The sequence below is a fragment of the Jaculus jaculus genome, chromosome 18 (genome assembly GCF_020740685.1).
Source record: "Jaculus jaculus isolate mJacJac1 chromosome 18, mJacJac1.mat.Y.cur, whole genome shotgun sequence".
In the NCBI taxonomy this organism is placed as follows: domain Eukaryota; kingdom Metazoa; phylum Chordata; class Mammalia; order Rodentia; family Dipodidae; genus Jaculus; species Jaculus jaculus.
In genome coordinates, this window is record NC_059119.1 from 10039456 (window position 1) to 10051704 (window position 12249).

General features: G+C 41.4%; 1 protein-coding gene across 7 annotated transcripts in view; it reads right to left on the reverse strand.

The window, feature by feature from the left end:
• The window catches only part of Herc4 (HECT and RLD domain containing E3 ubiquitin protein ligase 4), a 98661-nt gene extending 86616 nt beyond the window's left edge, over positions 1–12045 (reverse strand). For 3 of the 7 annotated variants that reach the window (XM_045137498.1, XM_004657873.3, XM_004657872.3), the window contains exons 1-3: positions 11666–12045; positions 10344–10374; positions 9640–9943 (exon numbers count right to left, since the gene is read on the reverse strand). In XM_045137498.1, coding sequence (XP_044993433.1) covers positions 9640–9865 — 226 coding nt within the window. In that variant the 5' untranslated portion in view covers positions 9866–9943; positions 10344–10374; positions 11666–12045. Of the gene's footprint in view, positions 1–2871; positions 2990–9639; positions 9944–10343; positions 10375–11542; positions 11582–11665 lie in introns of those variants that run through there. The other 4 variants (XM_045137496.1, XM_045137495.1, XM_045137494.1 and 1 more) reach the window with 4 other exon arrangements.
• Positions 12046–12249: the final 204 nt, after the last annotated feature.

Genomic DNA, 12249 nt, shown 5'->3' on the forward strand with positions numbered 1-12249 from the left:
TCTCTCAGAAACAAAAAAATAAAGACATTTTAAAAAAGAAACTCTAGCCAGTGTGATATGCCTTTAATCCCAACACTCAGGAGGCAGAGGTGAGAGGATCACTGAGAGTTCAAGGCCACCCTGAGACTACATAGTCAATTCAGGTCAGCCTGGGCTACAATAAGACCTTACCTTGAAAAACCAAAAATTAAAAAGAAAAATTTAATTTCTTAAAGAATTAACTCTGCCAGGTGTGGTAGTACACACCTTCAGCCAACAGAACTCAGGAGGCCGAGGCAGGAGGAGCACCATGAGTTCTAAGCCAGTCTGAGGCAACAGTGAATTCCAGGTAAGGCTGGGCTAGTGTGAGACCCTACCTCAAAATAAAAGGAAAAAAAAGTTGGTTTTGGTTTGGTTTCATGAAAGGGTACATAGAGATCTCAGGCTGGCCTGGAACAATATATAGCCAGACTGACCTCAAACTCTTGATACTCACTCCTCCCTCAGCCACCACACATGGCCCATTTGTGTTACATACAGCACAAGTTTTAACTATCACAACTCAATGAGAGTTAAAAATAATCACTATTTTTTTAAATTCTATCAGCATGGAAAAAACAAGTTCAGAGAAACAAAAAGGACATAAAACATGGGCTCATCAATATAGTTTCTTCATAAATAACACCCATTTGTCTACAAAATGCTAGCCCAGATAAATCCTTATCTGAATACAACTCCTCTGATTGTCTTGTTTTGGTTTTTTGAGGTAGGGTCTCACTCTAGCTCAGGTTGACCTGGAATTCACTATGTAGTCTCTCAGAGTGGGCCTCAAACTCAGTAATCCTTGGCTTCTTTAGTGGGATTAAAGGCATGCTCCACTAAGCCTGGCCCTCTGTGTTTTTTGTTTTCTTTTTTTTTTTAAAGAGGGAGAGAGACAGAGAGAGAGAATATGAATGGGCATGCCAGGGCCTCCAGCCACTGCAAACGATCTCCAGACGTGTGAGCCCCCTTGTACATCCAGCTAACATGAGTCCTGGGGAATCGAACCTGGGTCCTTTGGCTTTGCGGGCAAACGCCTTAACTACTAAGCCATGCCTCCAGCAATCCCCACCCCTTTTTTTTATTTTCCAGGTAGGGTCTCACTCTGGCCCAGGCTGACCTGAAATTCACTACGTTGTCTTCAGGGTGGCCTTGAACTCAAGGTGATCCTCCTATCTCTGTCTCCCAAGTGCTGAGATTTAAGGCCAGCGCCACCATGCCCAGCCTCTTATTGGTATTATCCCAAGTAACCAATATGTTTTATAGTTTAAGAAAACAGAAACTTTTGTTTCCTTAATCTTAAAAATACATGGGGTTTGTGAGAATGAGCCTTAAAAATTGTGATACAGGGCTGGAGAGATGGCTTAGTGGTTAAGCACTTGCCTGTGAAGCCTAAGGACCCCAGTTTGAGGCTCGATTCTCCAGGACTCACATTAGCCAGATGCACAAGAGGACGCACGCATCTGGAGTTCGTTTGCAGTGGCTGGAGGCCCTAGCGCACCCATTCTCTTTCCCTCTCTCGCTCTCAAATAAATAAAAATGAGTAAAATATTTTTAAAAAATAATTGCAATACATTTATATAGCATACTGAGAACTTGGAACCCTAAGAATCTCTCCTGAAAGGAAGGGAGGAGGATACTTAATAGGTTGATATTGTATATATGTAATTACAATGATTGTAATGGGGAGGTAATATGATGGAGAATGGAATTTCAAATGGGAAAGTGTGGGGGTGGGGAGGGAGGGAATTACCATGTGATTTTATAATCATGGAAAATGTTAATAAAAATTTAAAAAAAAAAAAAAAAAGAATCTCTCGTAGGTAGATGATGCAAACTAACCACCCAGGCTATCATCTTGCAACAAGAATCCTGGGTAATTGGCCAAATTGTCAAACTGACTGTTTTGGTTGTAGTGGTGGTATTTTGTCTTTGTTTTTTTGAGACAGGGTCTTACTACACTGCCCAAGTAGGCCTCTAACTTGTGATTCTCTTGCCTCAGCCTCCTGAGTGTTGGAATTATAGGCCAATCATAAAGACATTAATATACCAAAAAAAAAAAAGGAAAATAAGGGTCTTAAAGAAGACACTATTTGTTAGACTGCTCAGATTAGGAATCTACTGCTATTATTTCTGTGTAGGTTAAGTTTTATAAAACATGCATCCTAGACAGACGAATGGCCACCTTGACACATCACTTGTAACTAACTCAAATACTAACCTGAGTTACCAAATCAACCTTGCATGGCAACTACTATGGACTTCTGGTAGCAGAACAGCACAGCAATCATGACAAGGATATATATATATATATATATATATATATATATATATATATATATATATATATATACACATATATATATATATATACACACACACACACACATATGAATGACATGTAACAGAAAAAGATAGGCACTGTAAGAGTCAGCTCTATCTGCCTATTATTAGTCTTGGGCTGGAGATGTAACTGAGTGTCAGAGTGTCTGCTTGGCATGCATGAGTACCAGGTTTGGCTGCCACACAGATAGATAGATAAATAAATAAATAAATAAATAAATAAATAAATAAATAAATAGAAAACATTCTTTATGCCACACAGGGTTATAATGAAATACCGAAGAGGTATTATAATGCAATTATCTTGGTAAAATACTGATTTATTTCACTATGCCTTCAAACAGAATGGCAAGGAAACCATCTGTGCATCAGATTTTAATCTGCCTCAAACAGAAATAAAACTAAACATAAGCACAACTTAGTGAACAACACAGGAGACTGGTAGGCTTAAACTTTCAGTTCCATCTACAGCTGTTTACCAGTCCCCTGCTGTGTTGACAAGCTACTTACCAACTTGGCTGCCTTTTCCCCTAAGATGAGGATAATTCTTGCAATTTGTGTCACAAGCATTTTGAAAGGAACCATGAATTATTGTGTAATGCTCTTGAAATTCCTCAGATGTGGGATCCTACACAAAGTAAAGTATTATTATACATCTCTCTAACAGTAGCATCTGTTTGCATTATGATTTTTTTTCCCCTACACTTGATGCTGTGATTCTTGGGCACTGACCTTTCTCAAAGTAGCACTTAAAGCAAGCCTGAAGTCCTGGCCCAAGTAATTTTTTTCCAAGTCTTCATATCATTCTCATCTTTCTCTACCTTAGAAGGTATTGTGAAAAATAAGTTACAAAACATGAGGGCTAGAGTGATGGCTCAGTGGTTAAGGTGCATGCCTACAAAGCCTAGCGACCTAGCTCTAATTCTCCAGTACCTATGTACAGCCAGATGCACAGTGGAGTATGTACCTGGAGTTCATCTGCAGCAGCTGGAGGCCCTGGTGCTCCCATCTTCATTCATGTTCTCTTTCACACACACTTTCTTGTATCTCTCTCTGCTTACAAATAAATTTCTTTAAAAACCATGATGCCAGGTGTGGTGACACACGCCTTTAATCCCAGCACTCGGGGAGGCAGAAGTAGGAGGATTGCTACAAGTTCAAGGCTACATACAAGTTCGAGACTACATAATGAACTCCAGGTCAGCCTGGGCTAGAATGAGACACCCTACCTTGGGGGGGGGGGGGGGGAAACTGTGAAGTTCTATGGTTTCATATATTTTGATAAAATGGGAACTGTGGGATAATTTGGTACTTCTAACCTGCTCTTGGGCTAGAGAGATGGTGCAGTGGGCAAAGGCTCTTCCTTGCAAAGCCTGATGGCCCAGGTTCAATGCCCCAGTACCCACATAAAGCCAGGCGTACAAAGTGGTCCATGCATCTGGAATTTTTTTTCAGTGGCAAGAGGCCCTGGTGTACCCATTTTCTCTCTGACTCCTTCCTTGCAAATAAATAAATGAAATTTAATCTGCTCTTCACCACAAAACTTTATTTACCATACTTACACATATATTTTCCTATACTACATTTTTTATTCTAAGTTTATTTAAAAGGTCAGCTCATTTATACATTTATGTTTTAGGAAGAGAGAAAACAGGTCTGAATATGAAGATTAAGCAAGTAATTAGGGATTAAATGGGATCAAAATGCATTCACTGGAATGACCAATAGCAGAAACTATCATTTTAGGATACAGGTAGTTCCAATCAATTATCACCTCCCTATCTTCATGAAACAGCGAAATGTAAACTGTAATAAACTTTATCAAACTATTCAAAACTTTACCCTATTACTGGCTTTGCTAATCAGGTTATTCTTCCATTCAGTAACAAACCAGACATTTGACTTTTTTTTAAGATTTTATTTTATTTATTTATTTGAGACAGAGAACAGGGGAGGGAGAATGTGTGTGCCACTGCAAACGAACTCCAGATATATGTGCCATCACTGTGTATCTGGCTTACCTGGGACCTGGAGAATCAAACCTTAGTCTTTAGGCTTCACAGGCAAGCACCTTAACCACTAAGCCATCTGTCCAGCCCAACACTTGACTTTTTAAAGTTTATATTGTTATAATATTACATTCTAAAAATAGAAATCTCAATCTTATGCTGTTCTTAAAATGATTTTTTAATTCCTACCCAAGGCCAAGGGGATAATAAAACATGGTTTCTTGCTGAATATGGTGGCGCACACCTTTAATCCCAGCACTCTGGAGGCAGAGGTAGGAAGATTAGTGAGAGTTCGAGGCCACCCTGAGACTACATAGTGAATTCCAGGTCAGCCTGAGATAGAGTGAGACCCTACCTCAAGAAAAATATAATTAAAAAAATTTTATACTGCTTCTAACAGGAAAATAATAGATGTGTAAAAACATGTACTTAGGCCGGGTGTGGTGGCGCACGCCTTTAATCCCAGCACTTGGGAGGCAGAGGTAGGAGGATCGCCGTGAGTTCGAGGCCACCCTGAGACTCCATAGTGAAGTCCAGGTCAGCCTGGGCTAGAGTGAGACCCTACCTTGAAAAAGAAAAAAAAAAAAAAAAAAAAAACATGTACTTAGGTTATGCTCACCAAGTTACATCTATGGCTGAATATATAGTGAATTAAGAAACTTGTTTTAAAAAGTACACTTCCTACAAGCTATCTTAAAATCAACCTTCATAAGCAAATTTGGAAGTATAAATAAAGCTATCAATCTATTTAAATGGACAGTTACATCACATATTGAATGAACTTACTTGTAAAATTTGAATACAGGCACTAGCTTAAGCCAGGCATGGTGGTGCAGGTCTTTAATCCCAGCACTTGGGAGGCAGAAGTAGGAGAGTCACTGTGAGCTCGAGGCCACCCTGAGACTACATAGTGAGTTCCAGGTCAGCCTCAGATAGAGTGAGACCCTACCTTGAACAACCTGGCCCCCCCAAAAGACAATAGCTTTAAGAAGTATTTGAGGGCTGGAAAGATTGGCTGGTGGTTAAAGGTGCTTGCAAATCCTGATGGACTGAGTTCTATTCCCTAGTACATACATAAAGCCAGATGCATAAACTGGCATAGGTGTCTAAAGTTCATTTGCAGTAGAACACCGTGGCACACCCATACTCATTCTGTTTGGTTCTTTTTCCGTCTGGTTCTCTTTCTCTCTCAAAAAAGACAAGAAAAAAATAAAAGCTGGGTGTGGTGGCACATTCCTTTAAACCTAGCACTCAGGAGGCAGAAGTAGGATTGCTGTGAGTTGGAGGCCACCCTGAGACTATACAGTGAATTCCAGGTCTAGAGTGAGACCCTACCTTGAAAAACAAAAACAAAAAAATATAATATTTTATAATATAAAATATATTGTTTAAAAGTATTTTAAAGTTCTTACATTGGGAAAATACATGAAAGCGACATAAGACATTCAATCCCCCACCCTACCTCTACCCCAGGTAGGGTTTCACTCTAGCCCAGGATGATCTGGAATTCACTGTGAGTAGTCTCAGGCTGGCCTCGAACTCACAGTGATCCTTCTACTTCCCTCCCAAGTGCTGGGATTAAAGACAAGCACCACCAGTGACATTCATATTTCTGGAAATTAATTTGGAAAAAGCCAGATAGCAAGGTTCAAACCTATATAAGAACAGAACTGAATATGAACAATCTACACTCCTGATATAATAAATCAACTAAAATTTTTTTAGTATGATTCCTAAAATTTTTAGAATGAAAACACATTCCCAAAAGGCCACAGGCTAAAACTATTTACTATATTACAAGGCCAACTCTTACAGTAAGTTCTCATGACTACAAGAGTAACTTGTCCTTCATGAGGCTAAGTCTCATAAAACATCTGTTACTGTTATAAAACCAGTCCATGTAAAGAAGCAATTTTTAGATACTTTTTTCCTACTTTGGTTGTGACTCAAGTTTAAACTCTGATGAAGAGAACTATTATTACAAAGAAACATACCTGACTGCTCAATTACCAGAAGACTAAAAGCAATTAAGTTCTACAAGTTTTGTATCTTCAAATTCAGTCCTCAAATTCACAAATTTAAAACTGGGGTAGGAAATGGATAAGAAATTATTCCAAATAGAGATAATTTGGGTTAAAAACATTAAAATTTACCACTCATGCACCTTAAATCAAACCAAGGTAGAAAGCAAAACCCTCATCATACCAATCACTCCTCTATGGACTTCTATTTTCCTTATCTCTGTAACCTAGTCCTGAACCAAGACTTTTGATGATAAAAGTTTTTTCTCAGGATCAGAATTTTCCCTCCTCTAGAAAAGTAGATAGTGTACACCTCTTTAATCCCAGCACTTGGGAGTCAGAGGTAGGAGGATCACCCTGAGACTACATAGTGAATTCCAGGTCAGCCTGGAATACAGTGAAACCCTACCTCAAAAAAAAAAAAAAACAAAGGAAAGAAAGAAAGAAAGAGAGATAGAGAGAGAAATTCTAGCTCCAGACCTACTTTTTAACTAACTGTGTGGCTACTGGCAGAATTTAACTTAAGCCTTTCTTTTCTCCCAGTAATCTTACTTTAATTTGATCCCACAATACTTCCCCATCATTTAAATTCCAGAGGCTCAAAGTACATAGATATTATTTTAAATTTCAATTCTTTATAATTTTTGCATTGATTTATTTATCCATTTATTTTGGATTTTCAAGGCACTCTAGGCTCAGACTAACTAGCTTTTTCCTTTTATTATTCCATAAACTATGGTATATACCCTGGACAACAATGAACCAATCCTAAAGAGATACTATAGAGAATACAGCCAGGCATGATAGTACACTCCTCTAACCCCAGTACTTGGAAAGCAGAGGTAGGAGGATCGCCTAGAGTTCAAGGCCACCCTGCCACTACATCATGAATTCCAGGTCAGACTGGAGTGAGACCCTACCTCGAAAAACAAAAAGAATAAACACATCTCCCAACTTTATATTACTAAATAATGCTTCCAGAATAAATCAATAGGATAACATAGACATTGCAACTTGTTGACTTTGTACGTTTTACTGGTCCTCCCTCCTTTCAGAATTTTTTGCTTGTTTTCAAGGTAAGGTCGCTTGGGCTGGAGAGATGGCTTAGCGGTTAAGCGCTTGCCTGTGAAGCCTAAGGACCCCGGTTCGAGGCTCGATTCCCCAGGTCCCACGTTAGCCAGATGCACAAGGGGGCGCACGCGTCTGGAGTTCGTTTGCAGAGGCTGGAAGCCCTGGCGCGCCCATTCTCTCTCTCTCCCTCTGTCTTTCTCTCTGTGTCTGTCGCTCTCAAATAAATAAATAAAAAATTTAAAAAAAAAATGGACAAAAATAATAAATAAATAAATAAATAAAATGTCAAGGTAAGGTCTCACTCTAGCCCAGACTGACCTGGAACTCACTGTAGTCCCAGGCTGGCCTCAAAATCATGATGATCCTCCTATCTCTGCTGGGAGTAACAGTGTGAACCATAAGGCCTGTTTCTTTTCAGAAATGATTAAAGCAATACAGAAGTGTTCAATTATTTAAGTACAAATAAATAGCAGAAGCCCCAATATGATGATAATGCCAACTTGAGGTTTCAATGCTTAGCAAAAAAAAAAAAAAAGAGGCCAATGTGCTTCAAATAAAATATACTAGTGAAGTACAAGAAACCTACCATTTGCTTAATTAAACCTACTATCATTTCATAAAACTAAGTTACAAATTACACCAAAGAGAAGAGATTAAGGGCCGAATTAAAAAGAATGAAAACTCTGTAGTATCAGAAAGTTATGAAAGTAAAGTATAGCATGGTGATGACATGGTATGAAAGATACCTGAATTTAATGCTTGAATATTTTATATATCAATCTCTCAAAAGCAGACTAATAATAAAAACCACTTGTATAATGAACTGACAAAACTAATTGGGGCTGGAGAGATGGCTTAGTGGTTAAGGCACTTGCCTGTGAAGCCTAAGAATCCAAGCTCAATTCCCTAGTATCTACATAAGCCAGATAGATGCACAAGGCGGTGCATGCTAGAGGTCCTAGCATGCCCATTCTCTCTCCCTCTCTGCCTACCTCTTTCTCTCTCCTCCCTCTCTCAAATTAAGTATTTTTAAAAACTTATTGACTTAAAAATACTTAAGTGCCATTACTACTGAAGTTAAAAGAACAAATGAATTAATATAGCCACAGTCTCTCTTAAATTGACCACCTTTACACCATTACTTTGGGTTATCGTAATTGAAAGCAAAATCCCTACCAATAATACCCCTAAATGTGATATTTAAAATATAGCATCCAGGAAGCACATTTTATAAAATTTGACCAAATTATTTCAAATTCTCATTTCCTGAAAAATTTTAAATTTTGTTAGATACCTGCTACAAAATCAGGACTCATGTTCACAAATGCTTTCAGTGTTAGCACTGATAACTGAAAGTAGACAATTAGAAGATCAAAAGGTATTTCCAATATGGTACGGGGATAAATAAAAGAATTAAGACATGATTTAGGCAAGTAAATGAAAGTACAAAGCTTTAACCTTGGGGTTTGTTTTTTTTCCTCCATATGTACAAAAACACCAGAGTATATTAGGAATTTAAAGCCTGTGCAAAGTGGCTGAACTTATTAATGACGATCCTGACACCTTACATTCTATTCCAAAGCCAGGCACACAAAAGGAAATTTTCTCTACTGCTTAATACCACCCAGTAGGGGCTCATGAGAATAAAGTGGAGCTACAAACTGAAGCACTAAGAAAGAAGTATGCAGATGTTTATGTTTAACAAGATATATTTAACTCCTGATTTGCTTTTAAAACTTGATAAAGAGCCCAGCATGGTGGTGCACGCCTTTAATCCCAGCACTCGAGAGGCAGAGGTAGGAGGACTGCAATGAGTTCAAGGCCATCCTGAGATGACAGAGCTAATTCCAGGTCAGCCTGGACCAGAGTGAGACCCTACCTCGAAAAACCAAAAAAAAAAAAACACCTTGATAAACAATATAGGTTTTGAGTCAGGTGTTGTGGCACATGCCTTTAATCCCAGCACTCAGGAAGCAGAGGTTAGGTAGATCACTGTGAGTTTGAGCCCTCCAGAGTACACATAGTGAATTCCAGTTCAGCCTGGGGTAGAGAGTGAGACCCTACCTCAGAAAAATAAATAAAAACAAAAGAGTTTTAAGACTTACAGAAATTATATGACACTTCAAGCTTAAGATGACAGAATTATTAGAAATAGCAAAATTTTTTTTCAAACTTACCTGGTTTCTTCCGGGATTTTTCATGACCTAGCTGACCTAGATCATTACATCCACACGTGTACACAGTTCCATCATCCAGAACAAATACGGTATGTCTGAGTCCACATCCTACATCTCGAACCTTTTTATTTACAAAAAAGTCACTTTTTCTGGGTTCTAGAACAATTTCTTCATCAATTCCACCCAAACCTAGTTGTCCAAAAGATGCATTTCCCCAGCACAACATGCTTGTAATTATTTTGGTCTTCCAGTTTCAATACAAAAGTCCTTTCTGAAACACTGGAAACTTGGAGGTACCCTGTATCTGAGGAGACAGACAAAAGTTAATGACTTCAAAGAAGCATGACGCAGAGTTGCCCTTTCAACACCGGCTAGGCTACAATGATCACTGTAATTGTTGTATGCTACATAACGCATCATTTGATTGCAAGGAGGCATGTTATGGGAACCTATGTATCACTGTGATTCTTCACGAACTGAAAGCTTGAGCTTTGACTACATTAACTTGTACCTAGGGGAAGTAGTTAGTACCTAATAAAATGAATCACACGGGTCTTTCTTTTTAAGTTATTGAATGGGAGCAGGAAATAAGATATTTGTTCATGTTCGAAACAAAATCAAGCTCACAACAAAATGCAAAAAAAAAAAACAAAAAACCTTACAATCCCCTCTCAGCTCACAGAATTAAACAACCTAATACCTACCTCCACATCAACAGAAAACTGAAGTTCTTACCTGTAGAAGAAATAAAAGCAATTATAAATATTCTTTTAACTTCTCCCAATTTAAATTAAGTACCTATACTAATGAGCTATGTACATAATTAGGATTTATCAAGCCATAATCTTAAAGCAATCACCTCCACTTAAGTCAAAATACTAACCCCAGCCTCTGTATTTTAAAACTAAATCAGTATGATTTTTTTTTTTTTTTTTTTGAGGTAGGATCTCACTCTAGCCCAGGCTGACCTGGAATTCACTATGGAGTCTCAGGGGGACCTCGAACCCACGGCGATCCTTCTACCTCTGCCTCCCGAATGCTGGGATTAAAGGCGTGCGCCACCACGCCCGGCTCTAAATCAGTATGATTTTAATATTGAGAAAAAATGCAACTTAAATATCAAGAGTCTCCCCCAAACACATTTTCTGTATTAAGTGGTCACTATGAGTAACCCCTGGACTGTTGATTTTTCAAGACTAGGAACGGGGGTTGGGACACATCTTTCGGGAGCGAAGTGTGTAGAACTTTCCAGCACATTGACTGAATACTGCTTCGCTTGTAAAGACATAAATAGGCATCAAAGAGTCCTGTTCATCTAAACCTGCACACACGCCAAATCAACGAAAACAAGACCATTGCTATAGATCCCCATCCCTGTTGGGAGCGACCTATGGCGACTGAACGGGAGATTTCAAACCCCAAATCTCGTTGGCATTGTGGTTAAGTCAATGCCTAAGGTGCTCCCATTCCACGACGACGATCCTATTCATTAACATGTTACAAGTTTCGTTTCATCCCTCTGGGTAGTTGGTAAAAGGGCTGCACAGTCTTTTCGTATTAAAAAAAAAAAAAGAACAGGAGGAGGAGGAGGAGGAGGAGGAAAGATGGGGAACGTGTCTTTCCCAAATCAGAAGGGGGCTGGTGAGCACAGGCCGTGCTCCCGGCAGGCAACAGGTAGGAGGAGTTCAGCCTCCTCTCCCCCCACCCCGAACATGCACCCCGATCACGCGGGCCGGGGTGGGGTGGTGGGGGGAGAGGGGGGGAAAAAAACGCTGTCGGTGTGCAGAATCCAACCTCGGGCTCGCGGGGGCCCCACCGGCCAGAGCACCTCCGCGCCCGGGCGAGGCCCCAGGGCCGCCCTGTCCCCACCCCACCCCGGGGACCAGCGACCGGCCCTGCTCACCCGCAGGCGGCGCGGAGACGGCGCCCTCCATCAGGTTGGCCCAACCCGGCCACCGTCACACGCCCCGCCGCCCCGAACACAGCACCCGATGAGGAGACAGCGTGCGAGCGAGCAACGACTCACCCCGGCCGCCCGCGGCCACCGGGCGCGGCGTCTCCCCGAGGACGGGGCAGGTCTCCAAGCTGCCAGGGACAAGTGGCGTTCACCCAAAGGCTCCTCCCTTCTGCTTCACCCGGCGGCCCCGGCTGAAAACTTTAACCCGGTACCTCCGAGAGGAAAGCCGCCGCCGCTCCGGCCGCTCCTCTCTACACGACCCCCTCCCGTCCCCGACGCAGACGTCCGGCGACCCGGATGGAGCGCGACGGGAAGGACTGGAAGCTAGCAGGGCGGACGGAGAGTTGACGGCACAGGCTGGCGTGAAGGGGAAGAGACAGAGAGAGAGAGTGTGAGAAAGAGAGAGAGAGAGAGAGAGAGAGGGGAGGTGACTTCGCGGGAGAGCAGGGTGGGGGCGGGGGGAGGAGGGGGAGGAGGACGGGCCGGGCGGAAGTGAGCCGCGGAGCATGCGCGCGAGCCCGCTCACGTCCCGGTCGGCGCGCCTGCGCCGTAGTCCTCGCTCCCTGCCCCCGCCCTCCTCCCACCACCTCGACCCGCGCGCCTGCGCAATGCGCAGCCAGGCGCTGATGGGCGAGTAACGCGGGTCAAACCAA